We start from the raw sequence: 18,641 nt of genomic DNA on the forward strand, positions 1-18,641 counted from the left end.
CCAATGTCCATAGTCAGGAAACCATGACTATCTGTTGATCAACGAGCTAGTCAACTAGAGGCTTACTAGGGACATGTTGGTGTCTGTTATTCACACATGTATTACGATTTCCGGATAACACAATTATAGCATGAATAAAGACAATTTATCATGAACAAGGAAATATTATAATAATGCTTTTATTATTGCCTCTAGGGCATATTTCCAACATGGACGGCCCACCAGGCGCGCCCTGGTGGGTTGTGCCCTCCTCGTGGCTCTTCTGGCCCTCCCACAAAGCTTCGAGGGTCTCTTTTGTTCCAAAAAAAACATCAAAAAGTTTCGTCCAATTTCAAGAACTTTTATTTCTGCACAAAAACAACACCACGGTACTTCTGCTGAAAACAGCGTCAGTCCGGGTTAGTTCCATGCAAATCATACCAAAACCATATAAAATTGTTGTAAACATGGCATGAATACTTCATAAATTATAGATACATTGGGGACGTATCAGCAAGTCATAGAGAATAAATGGATCTTCAAGAAAAAGACTGACGCTGATGGTAATGTTACTGTCTACCAAGCTCGACTTGTTGCGAAAGGTTTTTGACAAGTTCAAGGAGTTGACTATGATGAGACCCTCTCACCCGTAGCGATGCTTAAGTCTGTCCGAATCATGTTGGCAATTGCCGCATTTTCTGATTATGAAATCTGGCAAATGGACGTCAAAACTGCATTCCTTAATGGATTTCTTAAAGAAGAGTTGTATATGATGCAACCAGAAGGTTTTGTCGATCCTAAAGGTGCTAACAAAGTGTGCAAGCTCCAGCGATCCATTTATGGACTAGTGCAAGCATATCGGAGTTGGAATATACGCTTTGATAAGGTGATCAAAGCATATGGTTTTCTACAGACTTTTGGAGAAGCCTGTATTTACAAGAAAGTGACTGGGAGCTCTGTAGCATTTCTAATATTATATGTGGATGACATATTGTTGATTGGAAATGATATAGAATTTCTGAATAGCATAAAAGGATACTTGAATAAGAATTTTTCAATGAAAGACCTCGGTGAAGCTACTTATATATTGGGCATCAAGATCTATAGGGATAGATCAAGACACTTAATTGGACTTTCACAAAGCACATACCTTGACAAGATTTTGAAGAAGTTCAAAATGGATCAGTCGAAGAAAGAGTTCTTGCATGTGTTGCAAGGTGTGAAGTTGAGTAAGACTCAAAGCCCAACCACGGCAAAGATAGAGAGAGAATGAAAGTCATTACCTATGCCTCAACCATAGGTTCTATAAAGTATGCCATGTTGTGTACCATACATATTATGTACCTTGCCATGAGTTTTTAAGGGGGTACAATAGTGATCCAGGAGTATACAATAGTGATCCAGGAGTAGATCACTGGACATCAGTCAAAATTATCCTTGGTCACCTAAGAGGACTAAGGAAATATTTCTCGGTTATGGAGGTGATAAAGAGTTCGTCGTAAAGAGTTACGTCGATGCAAGATTTTACACCGATCCAAATGACTCCAGTCTCAATCTGGATACATATTGAAAGAGGGAGCAATTAGCTATAGTAGCTCCATGTAGAACATTGTATACATAGAAATTTGCAACATACATACGGATCTGAATGTGGCAGACCTGTTGACTAAACCTCTCTCACAAGCAAAATATGATCACACCTTAGTACTCTTTGGGCATTAATCACATGGCGATGTGAACTAGATTCATGACTCTAGTAAACCCCTTGGGTGTTGGTCACATGGCGATGTGAACTATTGGCGTTAAATCACATGGCAATGTGAACTAGATTATTGACTCTAGTGCAAGTGGGAGACTGAAGGAAATATGCCCTAGAGGCAATAATAAAGTTGTTATTTATATTTCCTTATATCATGATAAATATTTATTATTCATTCTAGAATTGTATTAACCGGAAACTTGATACATGTGTGGATACATAGACAAAACACAGTGTCCCTAGTAAGCGTCTACTAGACTAGCTCGTTGATTAAAGATGGTTAGGTTTCCTAACCATAGACCTGTGTTATCATTTGATGAATGGGATCACATCATTAGGATAATGATGTGATGGACAAGACCCATCTGTTAGCTTAGCATAATGATCGTTAAGTTTTATTGCTATTGCTTTCTTCATGACTTATACATATTCCTTTGACTATGAGATTATGTAACTCCCGGATACCGGAGGAATACCTTGTGTGCAATCAAATGTCACAACATAACTGGGAGATTATAAAGATGCTCTACAGGTATCTCCAAAGGTGTTTGTTGGGTTGGCATAGATCGAGATTAGGATTTGTCACTCCAAGTATCGGAGAGGTATCTCTAGGCCCTCTCGGTAATGCACATCATAATAAGCCTTGCAAGCAATGTGACTAATGAGTTAGTTACATGATGATGCATTATGGAACAAGTAAAGAGACTTGCCGCTAATGAGATTGAACTAGGTATGGAGATACCGACGATCAAATCTCGGGCAAGTAACATACCGATGACAAAGGGAATAACGTATGTTGTCATTACGGTACGACCGATAAAGATCTTCGTAGAATATGTGGGAACCAATATGAGCATCTAGGTTCCGCTATTGGTTATTGACCGGAGAGGTGTCTCGGTCATGTCTACATAGTTCTCGAACCCGTAGGGTTCGCACGCTTAACGTTCGATGACGATTTTGTATTATATGAGTTATGTGATTTGGTGACCGAATGTTGTTCGGAGTCTCGGATGAGATCACGCACATGACGAGGAGTCTCAAAATGGTTAAGAGGTAAAGATTCATATATAGGACGATGATATTCGGACACCGGAAGTGTTCCTGGGGTACCGGGTACATATCGGGTCACCTGAAGGGGTTCCGGGCACCCCCTCCCCCCCCCTCCCGGCAAAGATTTGGGCCTATTGGCCGAATAGGAAGGGGAAAGGAAAAGGGGAAGAGAGAAGGAAGGGGAGGCAATTCGGCCTCCCCCTTCCTTCCCTCCTCTCTCCCCTTTCCTTCCCTCTTCAGAAAAGATGGTAAGGGTGGGGGCCGAATTGGACAAGGCCCCAAGTAGGATTCCTCCTACTTGGGGCGCCCCATGGTTGTCCCCCTTCCCCTCCCACCTATATATATGTGGAGAGGGGGCGCCTAGAACACACAACAAACAATTGTTCTCTTAGTCGTGTGCGGTGCCCCCGTCCATAGTTTACTCCTCTGGTCATAGCGTCGTAGTGCTTAGGTGAAGCCCTGCGCGGATCACATCACCATCACTGTCACCATGCCGTCGTGCTTACAAAACTCTCCCTCGACCCTCTGCTGGATCAAGAGTTCGAGGGATGTCATCGAGCTGAACGTGTGCTGAACTCAGAGGTGCCGTACGTTCGGTACTAGATCGGTTGGATCGTGAAGACGTTCGACTACATCAACCGCGTTAACCTAACCCTTCTGCTTTCAGTCTACGAGTGTACATGGACACACTCTCCCGCTCTCATTGCTATGCAGCTCCTAGATAGATCTTGCGTGATCGTCAGAATTTTTTTGAAATTGCATGCTACGTTCCCTTACATATCCCACCTGGACTCACCGAGTTGATCCTATACACCGCCAGAGCCAAACCATAGAATTTTGGTCTCACCAAGATTGCGACCGGTCTCATTGAGTTGCCGTGACCAAGTTTCTGTAAGCTAATTAGTTCACTTCGGAATCATCGAGTTGAACTGATCGGAACTACCGAAGCGAAGTCTTGCCTTGGTCATTGCATTTCTGTCTGTCTGAGATTTCCACTTCGGTCTCGGCGAAAAGCCCAAGGTTCATATCTTTTACACATGTCGGTCTCACCGAGTTTTTGGATCAGTGTCACCGAGTGGAGTCAAAAGTGTGTAATGGTTGGATTTTGGGTGAAGGTTATTTATACCCTTCCACCCCACCCACTCTCTAAGAGAGCCATCAGAACGAAAGTACACTTTAACCATTCATTTTCTAAGAGAGAACCACCAACTCATGTGTTGAGATCAAGAGATTCCAATCCAACCATTTCAACCTTGATTTCTAGCCTCCTCAAGTTGCTTTCCACTCCTAACCTTCTCCTACCCAAGCCAAATCTATGAGAGAGTGATTGACTGTTGAGGAGACTATCATTTGAAACACAAGAGCAAGGAGTTCATCATCAACAACACCATCTATTACCTTTTGGAGAGTGGTGTCTCCTAGATTGCATGGTTAGATGTCACTTGGGAGCCTCCAACATTTTGTGGAGTTGAACCAAGGAGTTTGTAAGGGCAAGGAGATCGCCTACTTTGTGAAGATCTACCCCAAGTGATGCTAGTCCTTTGTGGACGTAAGCCATGGTGGAATAGACAAGGCTGCTTCTTGGTGGACACTTCATGGGTGGAGCCCTTCGTGGACTCGCGCAGCCGTTACTCCCTGTGGGTTGAAGTCTCCATCAACGTGGACATACAATAGCACCACCTACCGAAACCACGCCAAAAATCATCGTGCCTTCATTGTGTTTGATTTCGTCGATCCCTCCTTTACGTTCATATGCAAAGTCTTTACTTTCCGCTGCTCAACTCTTAGACTTACATGTGTAGGTGTTGCTTGACTTGGTAGTATTGCTAGAACTTGCCTCCAACTAAAATTGGGAAAATGATAAGTTTTTGTTTGGTCAAGTAGTCTAATCACCCCCTCTAGACATTCCTTCGATCCTACACCCACTCCTCTTCCTTCCATTCCCTCACGCATCGAGTCCATGACGATGTGTCGTCGCAAATCCTCATCGCTCTCTCTCTCTCTCCATCCCTGTGCCCTCGTCGCTTCCAGTGTCGCCAGCGACACGGATCCAATCGACCGCAACATCTTCGAGAATGCCTGGTACACGAACGGGAGCGGCATCCTGGGCACCTCCACACCCGAGGCGTAAGCAGGGGAGGCGACGCGCCTGAGGATCCAACCGGGCCATGCATGGGAGTGGCTGGGCGGCACGGTGGTGGGTGTGGCGGCGTTGGCGGCGAGCGAGTGTGGGTGGGGGAGGGTCACGAGAGCGGGCATGGGCCGTATCGTATGCCCGACTGGAGTGGTTTCAGTTTGGATGTCAAACTATTGATTGGTTCCTTTTTACCACCTGAAAATTAGCATCTAGCATTAGAGCACAAAAGCGCTTAGCCATTTCTTGATATTTTTGTTCACCTAAGCGTTTGTATAGGCGTTTTGCATTGAAGGTTCCCTAATCGAGGGTCTTGTGACCCCGACGTCGATGGCAGACGGAGAGGGCAGGGGATCAAAGTTAATAGGCGTCGTTGTCAGGACCCCAATGAGAGGGGATTACTGGAGGAGTCCTCCTCCTTGCTCTCTCTATTTGTTTTCTTGAGGGGTACCTCCTGCTCTCTCTCTCTCTCTCTCTCTCTCTTCGAGAATCACCTCCGGGAGCTCCTACTCAATGCTGTTAGTGCCGATTACAAAGCTGGCGCTCGCAGGGGCACATAGCGGGCCGGCCCATTTGTTCTTTTCTTTCTTTTAGAAACGGCAAAAAAGGTGCGCAGGGAGCAAGATTCAAACTCGGACCTCATGCTTCACAGAGCAATGCACCAACCACTACGCAATCAAATGACTTGTGCCAACAAACTTTGCTTGCTTTCTTTTATTCTTTCTGCAGCTCGCAAAGCCCCCAAACCTGGTTTTTTCTTTCTCTTTTTCTGTAACGGTTTTGTTCGCCTTTTTTTTCCAAAATGCGTGCACTTTTCTAAAAAAAATCAAAGAAACTTTTCTTCAAAATGCAGGAACTTTTTCAAATTCGAAAAAAGTTCATTGTTTTTTTAAAGTTCATCAAATTTGAAGAAAGTTCATTGAATCTGAAAAAAAGTTCATCGAGTTTGAGAAAAGTTCATCATAATTGGAAAAGGTTCATTGAATTTGAGAAAAGTTCAGCTCATTAGAAAAAAGTTCAGCTGATTAGAAAAAAGTTCATCATTTGTTTAAAGTTCATGGAAATTGAAAAAAGTTCATTGGATTTGGAAAAAAGTTCTTGAATCTGAATTTTTTTCATCAAATTTGAAAAAAGTTCACCAATTTTGAGAAAAGTTAAGTTCAATGGATTTGGAAAAAGGTTCATCAAATTTAAAAAGAAAAAGGGGAAAAAGAAAAAAAGAAAAAAAACAAAGAAAAATGTATGAAGAAAAAACCACGAGCTGAAGAAATGAATAAAAAATTAAAAAATATCTATTTCACAACAGGTCCGATAGTCCGATAGCCTACTGGTTTGTGCACTTCCCAACACAGAGGTTGCGGGATCGAATCTTATCTCTGCTCATTTTTTGTTGGGAGTTTGACGAAATATAGTGTTATATGGGCTGGCCCAGGTAAGAGGCGCCAGTTAACAGAATGCACGTTAACAGACGTTGAAGGCACCGAATAGGAAATGTCGGGAGCTCCTATAGGGCGCCCGCTACGCCGCGGAACTCAGTTGGGCCGGCCCGTAAAATGCGACCGCAGCAACTTACAACATGGAAAAAATCACATAAAAATAGGCTATGTTCAGGATTTGAGCTCGCACCAATGGATTCCCGTAAAAGTTTGCTAACCACTCGGGCTACATAATACTGTAGCACTTACTGATAACAGCGCCAAATACTGTAAGAACTGTTGTCGACGCGCTATTTATACTGTACCTCTCAGATTTTGGAATTATTTTTAAAAAACCTGAATTTAGAAAAGTTCATCGATTTGGAAAAGAGTTCATCAGTTTTCAATAAAAAGTTCACAATTGAAAAAAGTTTTTTGAAAAAAGATCATCAATTTTGAAAAAAGTTCACTCGATTTTGGAAAAAGTTCATCTGTTTTAAAAAAAAGTTCATTGATTTTGTAAAAAAATCACTGGTTTTAAAAAAGTCCAATCAATTTTGAATAAAAATCATTGATTTTGAAAAAAGTATGTCTGATTTTGAAAAAACTCATTGATTTTGAACAAGTGTTCATCGATTTTGAAAAAAAAAGTTCATTGATTTTGAAAAAGAGTTTGTCGATTTTAAAAAAGGTTCATCAATTTTGATAAAAGTTCATTGATTTTGAAAAAGTTCATTTAATTGAGCAAAATTAAAAAAGAAACAAAACCAGAAAAAAAAAAGAACAAGACCGTTCAAATAAAAAAGGAACAAGAAAAAATAAAAAAAAGAAGAAAAAGAAGAAGGGAAAAGATTGAACTGAAGGCATCAGGTGTGGGTGGTGATGTGGTTAGCGCAACTACTATAAGAGCAGGAGGGTGACGGTTCAAAACTCATTCTTCATGCAGTGCGCCCGTTTGCGTAAGGTGAAGAAACAGGTGCCATTTAGGATTTGCCGGAAATGCCATCACCTCCTGCTCTTTCTATTTATTTTTTTGAGAGAAATTTCGAAATTATTAAATGAGGAGTACTCGTTGCAAAGAACACTTCACTTTCCCAGGTCGCGACAAGTGGTGCACATGCAGTGCGCCACTTGTCGCAACTTGGGAGTTTTCCCTTTTTTCGTAGATCCGTTTATTCAAAACGTTTTATCTCTTAAACTGTGCATCCAAATCTCGAACCGTTTTCACCATTGAATTCCTCGCGTCGAGATCTTCAAAATTAGATCCCATGTTCATAGGTTTTGATGAACTTTTTTTTCATGAAAAAACTGGACGTAAAAAACCGGACGAAAAAACCGAACCGGAAGCATAATTTTTTTCCTTTCCGAAAGAGGCACGCCCGTGCCTCTCGCGAAATCACAACCATGCCTCTCATGAAAGCAAAACCGTGACTCTCGTGGAAGGAAAAAAAACAGAAAACACGTTTTTTTGTTTCCGAGAGGCACGGCTGTGACTCTCGTGAAGGCACAACCGTGCCTCGCGAAAGCGAAACCGTGACTCTCGCGAAAGAAAAAAAAAAGAAAACGCGTATTTTTTCCACTTTCCTAGAGGCACGGCCGTGACTTTCGCGAAAGCACAACCGTGCCTCTCGCGGAAGCAAAACCGTGACTCTCACGAAAGAAAAAAAAACAGAAAACATGTTTTGTTTTTCCCTTTCCTAGAAGCACGGTCGTGACTTTTGTGAAAGCACAACCGTACCTCTCGCGAAAGCAAAACCGTAACTCTCACGAAAGAAAAAAAAACAAAAAACGCGTTTTGTTTTTCCCTTTTCCGAGAGGCACGGCCGTGACTCTCGCGGAAGCAAAATCGTGACTCTCGCGAAAAAACAGAAAATACGTTTTTTCGTTTCCGAAAGGCACGACCGTGACTCTCGCTAAAGCACAACCGTGCCTCTCGCGGAAGAAAAACCGTGACTTTTGCGAAAGGAAAATAAAAAAAATCCCTTTTTTTGCGCAAATTTTTTTTTAAAAAAAATTGATCGAAAGCTAAGAAAGACAGGGAGGAAACCAAAACGTCGAAAAAATCCGAAAAAACCGTTTAAAAAGCCAAAAACACATGCGAAAAAATAAAAAAAATCGAAGGGAGCGTCCAGAGCGCGACACGTGGCGAATGACTGAGAGCGCGCCAATTGACGCTGATCGTTGCGAGGCTTCCGAAGGAGCGCTCGTTAACTAGCTGCTCCCGAGAAACCTCCTGCTCTCTCTAAAGAATTAGAGTTGCGAGGCTCGCATTTATTTTTTGGCCCGACGGCAGCAGGCCTCTGCCTGGCCCAGCGAGGCTAATAATGGGCCGACTGCGCCTCGCCCGGTGAATAGGCCACTCGGCGGAAAGTGAAGTAGAAAAACCACGGAAAGAGAAAGGTCGCGTTCTCCCCAAGGTCAGTCAGCTCTTTGTGACATCTCGAGTATCGACTGCTTCTTCCTCCGCCGAGAAGGGAAGGGGAGCGCCGCCTGGAATCACCGGAGCCGGACGCCAGCAGCGATTTCTCCGACGGCCGCCTGCAGGCGGTAACTGAGTAAGCTCCCCCTCCTCCTCTTCACCCCTTAGCCCCAATTCTTCCTACTGGACGGGAATCATGAGCTTCCAGAGGTCAGATCCAACCGGACTCTCACCTCTTGGCAGGCAAGCCTTGGTTGGAAATCGATCGATTGATCTATCTCACCTTCATTGTATGATTCCAGAGCATAAGTGAAGATAATTGATGAGTAATTTGTACGGTTCCACCATGTCCTCCCCTTTGTATGCGCCCGTGGAATAAACACCCATCTAGCCTTGTTGTTTGCTCGACCATCTAAACAACCATGTCCTGATAGAAATTTGGCGTCCTGTGACATCACAGGATCTCAAAAGCTCACACCCATCAACGCGACGCATGCTTGTGTGGATAGTCTAAGAGATCAATTGACACTTCGGAATTTTTTCTCTGCAGGAAGCTCTGTACAATCTGCTATTGCTCCTCTGCTGATAGAAGATGGAGGGGCTGAGTTGGACAAGGGCTTGTGTCTTGGCCCTCTGCATCATGCTGTTCTTGCACCCGGCTGCGGCTATCCGCTTTGTGATTGATAGGGAGGAGTGTTTCTCGCATAACGTGGAATATGAGGGGGATACTGTTCATGTATCCTTTGTGGTGATCAAGGCTGACACTCCGTGGCATTATAGCGAGGATGGGGTGGATCTTGTGGTAAGGACCTAACCCCTTTTTCTATATCTATGTAAATCACGCAAGAATAAGTATCATCCAATGGTTACTTAGATGCTTGATGCATTATTGGGTATCAAAGGGAGGCACAGTCTACTAGAATGTTTGTTCTGCTGGTATAGTATCACAACTATTTTATCATTTATTTTGTGTGAATTCATGCTATACTTTATATTCAAGAGACGAAAACTAGTAATATTATCTTAAGTATATTTTGTGTTGGTATTTGAAGTACTACATAATTTTTTTTGATTTCAAACCAGTTTTGATTCTTTTAGTCATTCATGTATAATTTGTAAGTTTTGAACACCTTTAAGTCTTTAACATGTAGGATTTCTTGAATTAAGATGCAGACTACTAACTATGGCAACCATTACAAATAATGAAGGAATAAGGTGTGAGGAAGAACTAATTGTTCAACGAAAACATGCACGGCATTATTTATAAGGCGTCCCACCTTGGACTCTTAGGCGGTAATTTTGCTCGCATTAGGTGCTTAGGCAGGCGCCCTGGGTGTTAGGGCGGTTTGTGCTCGCCTTAGGTTGCTTTACCGCCTTATAAACAATGATGCATGAAACTAAGTTATGTTAGAAGGGTTTTATCACAGGGAATGGATATAACAGATATTAAGATATTGATGGCCCATTGGTTGGATGGTACTCCCTCCATCCGGAATTACTTGTCGCTTAAATGGATGTATCTAGCACTAAAATACGTCTAGATACATCCGTTTGACCGACAAGTAGTTCCGGACTGAGGAAGTAATTATTAACATCATGATTGGTCTAGTGATTGGGTGGAAATTAACATTATCGTGGTATGGGGCTTACAACTTGAGCCATGATCCTGTGGAATTTGAAACCCTACATTATACAGAGGGAGTACTTGATAGTGCACTTGCTCTCAGAAATATGGACCAAGGGAGCTAATAGTTTTATTTTTTATTTTCCTCAAACAAACATTATGCAACACCCCTATACTGGCTACCGGTTATAAGGCCACTACGTCTGGCTACCACGTGAGAACTAGACTGGCCCCACGGACCAACACCAACGCTAGTTTTTCCTGCGCACTTTGTCCTCACTCATGCACACCTGGGATCAACCTCCCAATAGGCCACCCATTCTCAAATTGCTTCAAGCCGAGCGCGCTTAACTTTGAGGTTCCTTGCAGATGGGCTCCTGGAAAAAGAAGAGTTTCGTGTTGATATGAGTAGCCTATTAATCCTATTAACCTGGATGTTTTAGGCACATAGAAGATACAAGTCGTTCAGTATTGTATTCATTGTCACATAATTTATAAAGATATTATTTGGATTGTGACAATTTTAACTTTAATTTGTACTCTCTCCTATCCATATTAACTGTCGCTGATTTAGTACAACAATTAATATGGGCCGGAGGGAATACTTTTTTTTACTTCCGGGCATCCTTGCTTTTATTTGCTAATAACTAAGAACAGTGGAGCATAGCTTTATTTTGTTGGGATAAATTTACTTATGTGATTTACTAAAAAAAGTGGAATGTCATTGCTTCCATTGGCTAGAGTAGTTCCGAGTAGATGGCCTTTTGAATAAATAAGTTAAAGTAGTTCTGCTTGGGATTGTTTTGCTCATTTTTTGTGTGCTCTTGGTCTTCCTATATATGAGTGCATCCTAGAACGAATACAATACAATTTGCTACGATATTTCCCTGTTATCTCCCTGTTTATGCAACTGCATCACTCCTTTTGTGGTCAGTAATTTATTAAGGATGATTCTAACTTGTACTGTGCTGCAACTTGAATTAGAGCACCTTGTAACATTCACTGTCAATGTACTTCTTAAGTTTTAGTATAACCCACTGTTAAGTTTGTTCCATGTTGACTAATAACAGGTTAAAGATCCTAATGGAGCTCAAGTCCGTGACTCTCGTGACAAAATTAGTGACAAATTTGAGTTCATAGTTCAGAAGAGAGGTGTCCATCGCTTCTGCTTCACCAATAAATCCCCATATCATGAAACCATAGACTTTGATGTGCATGTTGGACATTATTCATATTTTGACCAGCATGCGAAAGATGGTAAGAATTTCTGAAATCTCCGCAACTTTGGGTAAGCAAGAACATGGTGTCACTCTTGTCTTTTCCTGGAATGGATGCAGAACATTTTTCACCGTTGTTCGAACAAATTGCTAAGTTGGATGAAGCACTTTACAACATTCAGTTTGAGCAGCACTGGCTGGAGGCCCAAACCGACCGGCAAGCAATATGTGAGTATCCTCTATTATTCATTTGTTTTGAGAATCCTACTATTCAAATCTTACTACTAGTGTTCTTGTCCTTTGTACTACAAGAAATACACTGGTTATTTGGCTTAAAATACTAGCATTCACCAGCTTGTTCACTGGTAGTGATATCAGTTGTTAATAGTTTATTTATTTATAACCTAAATGAGGATGTCATGTATGTCACCCCTGCGTTCGAGAGGAGCATGATGCCAGTTTTGGCAGTTCTTGGTGCCGGTGCCCTGATAGACTTCACTCTAGCAGCCTGCAAGTTGAATTTCTCGTAAATTTAACCTGCAGTCCAGCAGAATAATTAGTAATAACCTAATCTTACCTAAATGAGGATGGCGTGTTTCTACCCCCTCCGTAGGAGAGGAGCATTATGCCAGTTTTTGGCAGTTCTTGGTGCTGGATGCCCAGGTAGACTTTACTCCAGCAGCCCACAAGTTGGACTGATCTAAATTTTAACCTGTAGTCCAAGTCCACCAGAACAAGTTAGGATTCGCCAGTGTTTGTGGAAGGCTGTCTGCAATTTCTGAATTTGTTATAACTCTGGTGGGTGCAACACAGGCTAGCCAAGTACTACCATGGTTTGTCGAGAAATCTTTTGATAACTAGAACTTCAGTGTATGAGCTTATGCCAGCTGTCCAAGCAGCCAGTGGATTGCACTCTTCTCACAATCTTTATAATCTAAATCCCTTTGTCATCTAACCACGTCTTTGCTGCTGTGGTGCAGTGAACGAGAATATGAGCAGGAGGGCCATCCACAAGGCGCTTTTCGAGTCGGCTGCGCTCATCGCAGCCAGCGTCATTCAAGTCTACCTGTTGCGCCGACTCTTCGAGCGCAAGCTGGGGACATCTAGGGTCTAATGCTCCGTCAGAAAGCGGTGCCTTGTTGCCCCCTCGAAACTGTAACACTGAACTGTGTGCCATCACTTGTTTGTGGATTCTTGTTTTACATATGTATAATCCTTTGTGACTCCATATATGAGTTCTTCGAAAATGACACTTCACAGTTCCATGTAGTACTGACTGATATCCATATTCGCCATTTCGCCAGCATTTTCCGTTTTCCCCTGACCACTTTTCGCCCTGACTGGGCCGAAGCTTCGCAAAGCTGATTTTCATCGAGATGGCATGTTCCGAAGTTGTACTGGTAGAAACGATAGAAGACGCCTGACCTTGCGAAAGCAAGGCGTTGTTTCCTGAATTTAGGCGTGGCTTCCTTTTCTGAAGAACGAGTCGCAGGCGGATGGGCCTCGCCGTCACAGTAGCCATAAGAGGAAGAGGAATTGAAGGCGGTTTGCCGCCCCCAGTCCTGTCTGTCACTCCCTTTGCCTTGAATGAAAATATGGATGGATCGGGCCACTTGCGTTCATGCACTTGGGGCTTTCCGTGCGGCGCCAACGCACCAGCTGCTGAGCGCCCAACCAACGAAGACGGCAGCTGAAATCAGTTACTCATCGATCCCTACACGCCAGCTGCAGAAAGGGGCATTTCTCGTATGATCCCTCCCAGGTTCCCTGTGATTCTATCTCGATCTACATATACTCTACATACAGAAGAAACGCGCTCGTATGATCCCTCCAAGGCATCCCTCACCATGCTTGTTTTATGGACAATTTGGAATGAGCGAAACGTGCGAGTTTTCAGGCATTAGTGTGTCCCTCCGACAGTGCTGCTTTCCTTCATCGCCACCAAGGCTAACCTCTGGATCACCGCCGGTATAAAAAACTAGGGTCCTTGTTATTGCGCGAGTAATCCGCATGCCGTGTACTCGGATCGTTTGTAACTTTTTTTGAGCGTCGTTTGTAACTAATTTTATTCTCTCTTATTTAATGGATGAAGCAAAAGTTTTGCCTCTGTTTAAAAAAAAACATACAGAAGAAAAAAGAAGGTGCACCGTGCAAAAAGAAAAAGAAAAGAACCTGAAATCGTCCGCGCCACATCATCTACGTGATCGCTGTCGCAGGGTGCCTTGCCTGAGATGCAGTCGTGTGGGAGAGGGATGCAAAGGAGATTTGACTTACTTTAATATTACAAGCAAATGATGGTTATCGGTAACTAGCAGTAGTACAGTAGTATTCGGATGAAAGCAATGGTCCAGTCCAGTGTAAATGCTGTGAGTAGCTGTTTGGTGCGTGTGAGCATCTAGTCTAGAGAAGATGCCCGCAATGAATTCCGGAAAGCCGCAGGCAGCAGCAGAAGATGGGAGCGTGTGTACCAGTGTGCACCACTCCTATACTACTACTCCAGTAGCTGCTGGCACACATGCGATGCATGAGTACACATCAATACCGGAGGTACTAGTAATAAACGGCTGGTACTAAGGCTGGTCATAATAAGGAGTAACTTATACTAGTGTCATGCATACAACATTAGTCTAAGTTATTGTCTTTATAGTGCAAAATAACATAATAGTAGTGTCATTGATGACTTCATTTATTACCTTATAGACTCTTACTTTCTTGGGAAGCGCTATGTTACAGTAACATATTATGTTACTAAACACATCTCTCCTCATTAACTACATGCCACATAAACAAAAAAATTTTGAAGTACGTTATGTTACTACTCCTTTCATTCCATAATGTAGTGCTTCCTCTATCCCCGTGCTTCAACTTTAACTGTAAATTTAACTACCAAGACTGATTGCGGCGGGAGCAAAAATTATACTCCATTCGGTCCTTTTTACTCTGCATATTAGAATTCTTTGAAGTCAAACTTCACAAAGTTTGGCCGTATTTATATGCAAAAAATATCAACATCTGCCATGCTAAAGTTATACAATTTGAAACTTTAAGTCATGACACATCTATTGGTATCGATTTTAGATTGTGAATGTTGGTATTTTTTTCTACAAAGTTGGTCAAACTTTACGAGGCTTGATTTCAGTCAAATCTTATATGCGAACTAAAAAGGACCGGAGGAAGTATCAGTGAATTCGTATTCGAAAAAAAAATTCAATTATATATTTTTTTTTCTTCCGCCACAGTTAGTTCCGTTGGTTAAATTTATGGTCAAAGTTAGACCTCGGGAAGCGCGGGCGCACTATATTTTGGAATGGAGGGAGTACCTAAGTTACTCCCAATATGACTAGCCTTAGAGGGTGTTTGGATCTAAGGGACTTATTTTAGTCTGACTAAAAATAGTCTGTTAAGAAGCTAAAGTTCCCAGCACCCGTGACTAAAGAGGGGCTAAAACTAGTCTTGAGACTAAATTTTTTTAGTCAGGGGTACCCCTACTAAAATGTGGATTAATCCTCTCCCTCCTCATTTAACTCCTTTTTTTTAACACAGACGAGTTCTGAATTGGAGGATAATAAATGGTCATTAATTTGATTTTTGTCTCTTTAGTATTTGGATCCAAGCATGGGTGAAGCTAGCAAGTTTTAGCCCCCTACTTTTAGTCATGAGACTAAAATGTATCCAAGCACCCTCTAAGTTACTATCTTCATAGTGCAAAGTAACATATTAGTAGTGTTATAGATGACTTCATTTATTACCTTATAGACTCATACTTTCTCGGAAAGTGCTATGTTACAGTAACATATTATGTTACTCTAAACACCTCTCTCCTCATTAACTATATGCCACATAAGCAAAAATTTCTCGAAGTGCGCTATGTTACTTCTCCCTCCATTCCACAATGTAGTGCTTCCTCTATCCCCGTGCTTCAACTTTGACTATAAATTTAACTACCAAGACCGATTGCGGCGGGAGCAAAAATTATACTCCATCCGGTCCTTTTTACTCTGCATATTAGAATTCTCTGAAGTCAAACTTCACAAAGTTTGGCCATATTTATATGAAAAAATATCAACATCTGCCATGCTAAAGTTATACAATATGAAATTTTAAGTCATGACACATCTATTGGTATTGATTTCAGATTGTGAATGTTGGTATTTTTTCTATAAAGTTGGTCAAACTTTACGAGGCTTGACTTCAGTCAAATCTTATATGCGAAGTAAAAAGGACCGGAGGGAGTATCAATGAATTCGTATTCGAAAGAAGTTTTCAATTATATAATTTTTTTCCTTCCGCTGCAGTTGATCTCGTTGGTTAAATTTATGGTCAAAGTTGGACCTCGGAAAGCGCGGGCGCACTATATTTTGAAATGGAGGGAGTACCTAAATTACTCCCAATATGACTAGTCTTAGAGGGTGCTTGGATCCAAGGGACTTATTTTAGTCTGACTAAAAATAGTCTTTTTAAGAGGCTAAAGTTCCAAGTACCCCTGACTAAAGAGAGGCTAAAACTAGTCTTGAGAATAAATTATTTTAGTCAGGGGTACCCCTACTAAAGTGTAGATTAGTCCTCTCTCTCCTCATTTAACTTCCCTCCTTTAACACATGCGAGTTCTGGATTAGAGGGTTTAGAGGATAATAAATACTCATTAATTGAATTTTAATCTCTTTAGTATTTGGATCCAAGTATGGGTGAGGCTAGCAAATTTTAGTCCCACTACTTTTAGTCACGAGACAAACGTATACAAGCACCCTCTTACCCTAAACACCTCTCTCCTTATTAACTATATGTCACAAAGCAAAAATTTATTAAAATGTGCTATTTTACTACCTAAGTTACTTCACTATGACTAGCCTAATAGTCTTCTAGCGCCAGACGAAGTCGACAACTTCTACAACTCTGGTCCGTCCCGTCCCGTCCACCTAATGAATGAATGAACGGAGAACACAACCGAGCACAGCCTGTGCCGCTGGCCAGTACCCGTAATGGTACCAGTACAATTTGGAGGATACGCACAACGTACGTACGTGCGTCCCCCTGCATGTATACTTCGTTTTATTTACTCATAAGTCTCATACGTATGCAAGGCGCCAAAGCCTTTGGAGTTTGGACCTCCGGGCGCACGCATTGCTTGGCCACGACGGACGTGCGGCTGTGGGTTGGAGAGTGCGATCGGTTTAAAACTCTCAACCGTTCAAGCGATCAGCGGCGGAGTTGTCCGACCTCCCAACGGCAACGGCGGGCGACGGCAGGCATGGCGTGCGGAACCAGCGCGGCGCGGCGCACGCCGAAATGGCCGTGACCCAAACCGGCGCACCCACCCATGCCATGCATTCAAGGCAGATTCGATGGAACGGGCCAAGGAATTGCCGACGGACCACTCATGCTTCGAGCGAGCGAGCGCCTTCAAATTGGACATGCTCTTGTGTTCCCCCGTAAATCATAAATCATCCCGATGGTGCGTACATTCCCAGTATGAGATAGTTTCCCTTAAAAAAAAGTACTCCATCTGTCCCAGAATATAAAAACATTCTTGACACTATAATAGTGTTAAAAACGTTCTTATATTTTGGGACGAAGGGAGTATGAGATAGTTATTCAGTTATTTTTCTTTGACTTCACTCGCCTTTCTGTCCATTAATTCTTCAACCAACAACTTATAAACTTATCTTTCTCTGCAGCGAGTGTATATATGTCTTTGTGGTGGAACCGGCCCATCAAAGTTCAAGTCTTAGACTTGATAGTGGTTTTTGTGTTTTTTTAGTCTTTCCGACGATGTTCGTTCAATGAGAGAAGCCATTTTCCTTGACTATGAAGACGTCTGCGGCGACTTCTTCAGTCTACGGATGTTGTGACGGCTTAGTATCTCGAAGATGCTTATAGGGGTATGATGTGTGTGCATGCGTTTATAGGGGTGAGTGTATGTGGGTGTCGATGATTGTATTGTGTTAAAAAAAACTAAGAATGAACTTTTCGGCAAAAAAACTAAGATTGAACTAATTTTTAACCGATTTTTGTAAAGGTATTTATGTAAATCTGAATAAATATTCACTATGTGACAAACATATTCATCAAATAAATATGTGTAATACTGACTAAATTCTCAGTCAATTTTATGAATATCTTCATACAGATCTAAAGGAATGTTCATCATGATTCAATAATTTGTTTCATCTAGTGCAAAAAAATTATAGGTTTTGTTCTCGTAGTTTAGAAAAAATAGGAAATATTATGTGGGTCTCAAGGTCAAATCGATTGTCCTCGGCGTTGGCTGAGTTTTAGGGAGTGTTTGGTTTCAGGGACTTTTTTTGTGTTAGGACCAGAAAAAGTCCTTAGCAAACCAAAACTATATGATGAAATATCTTGAATTGCAAGCTGCACATCCAGACAATCTGTATATGTCGGGAAAACTTCATGATGAAATATCTTGAATTGCAAGCTGCACATTTTTTGTTGTCGATTTTCAGAGTGAACAATGCATGTGCTAAAAAGCCCCAATTTTTTTTCAGAGCGTATATGCATTTTTTTCAGAATTTTTTGAAACACAAAAGTATGATTTTTGAATTGTTCAAAAGTTCGGGATCCATGGAAAGCCTGAGTTCCGTTAATCATTATCGCTCAACAATAGCATACACTATTTTGTTGCAGCATAATATTTTATAAGTCCCTGAATCAAGATGGAGTGGTATCTTATCGAGTGGGGCGTTTTGGTGATTGGAAAATTCAAAATTTAAAAAAATTGGTTTCAAAAAATGTGGAAAAATGCAAGTATACAATGATAAAATGTACATGTGCAAAAATGCAGGATGAAATGTGACCTGTAAAAAAAATAAATTCATGGACTTTAAGGATGAATAGTACCCTGTGCTGGAAAGCCCCATATTTTTTTTTCACAGCCCTCATTTCAACATATTTCGTCCTTGAAATTTACACACGTGCACATTATGCTTCCGTGTATATCTGCATTTTTTCAGATTTTTTGAAACGTAAAAATATGAATATTGGTGAATTTAAATTTTGCAAATGGAGGTCTCATGGAGCTCGGCCTCC

General features: G+C 41.8%; 1 protein-coding gene across 1 annotated transcript; it reads left to right on the forward strand.

The window, feature by feature from the left end:
• Positions 1 to 8,730: 8,730 nt before the first annotated feature.
• LOC125521761 (transmembrane emp24 domain-containing protein p24beta2) lies at positions 8,731 to 12,866 on the forward strand. Its single transcript, XM_048686825.2, has 5 exons — positions 8,731 to 8,892; positions 9,307 to 9,558; positions 11,451 to 11,637; positions 11,718 to 11,825; positions 12,578 to 12,866. The coding sequence occupies exons 2-5, from the start codon at positions 9,349 to 9,351 to the stop codon at positions 12,709 to 12,711; spliced, it is 639 nt and encodes a 212-aa protein (XP_048542782.1). The 5' UTR covers positions 8,731 to 8,892; positions 9,307 to 9,348; the 3' UTR covers positions 12,712 to 12,866.
• The last annotated feature ends 5,775 nt before the right edge of the window (positions 12,867 to 18,641 follow it).

The sequence above is a fragment of the Triticum urartu genome, chromosome 7A (genome assembly GCF_056163025.1).
Source record: "Triticum urartu cultivar PI428250 chromosome 7A, HENAU_Tu73, whole genome shotgun sequence".
Lineage (NCBI taxonomy): Eukaryota > Viridiplantae > Streptophyta > Magnoliopsida > Poales > Poaceae > Triticum > Triticum urartu.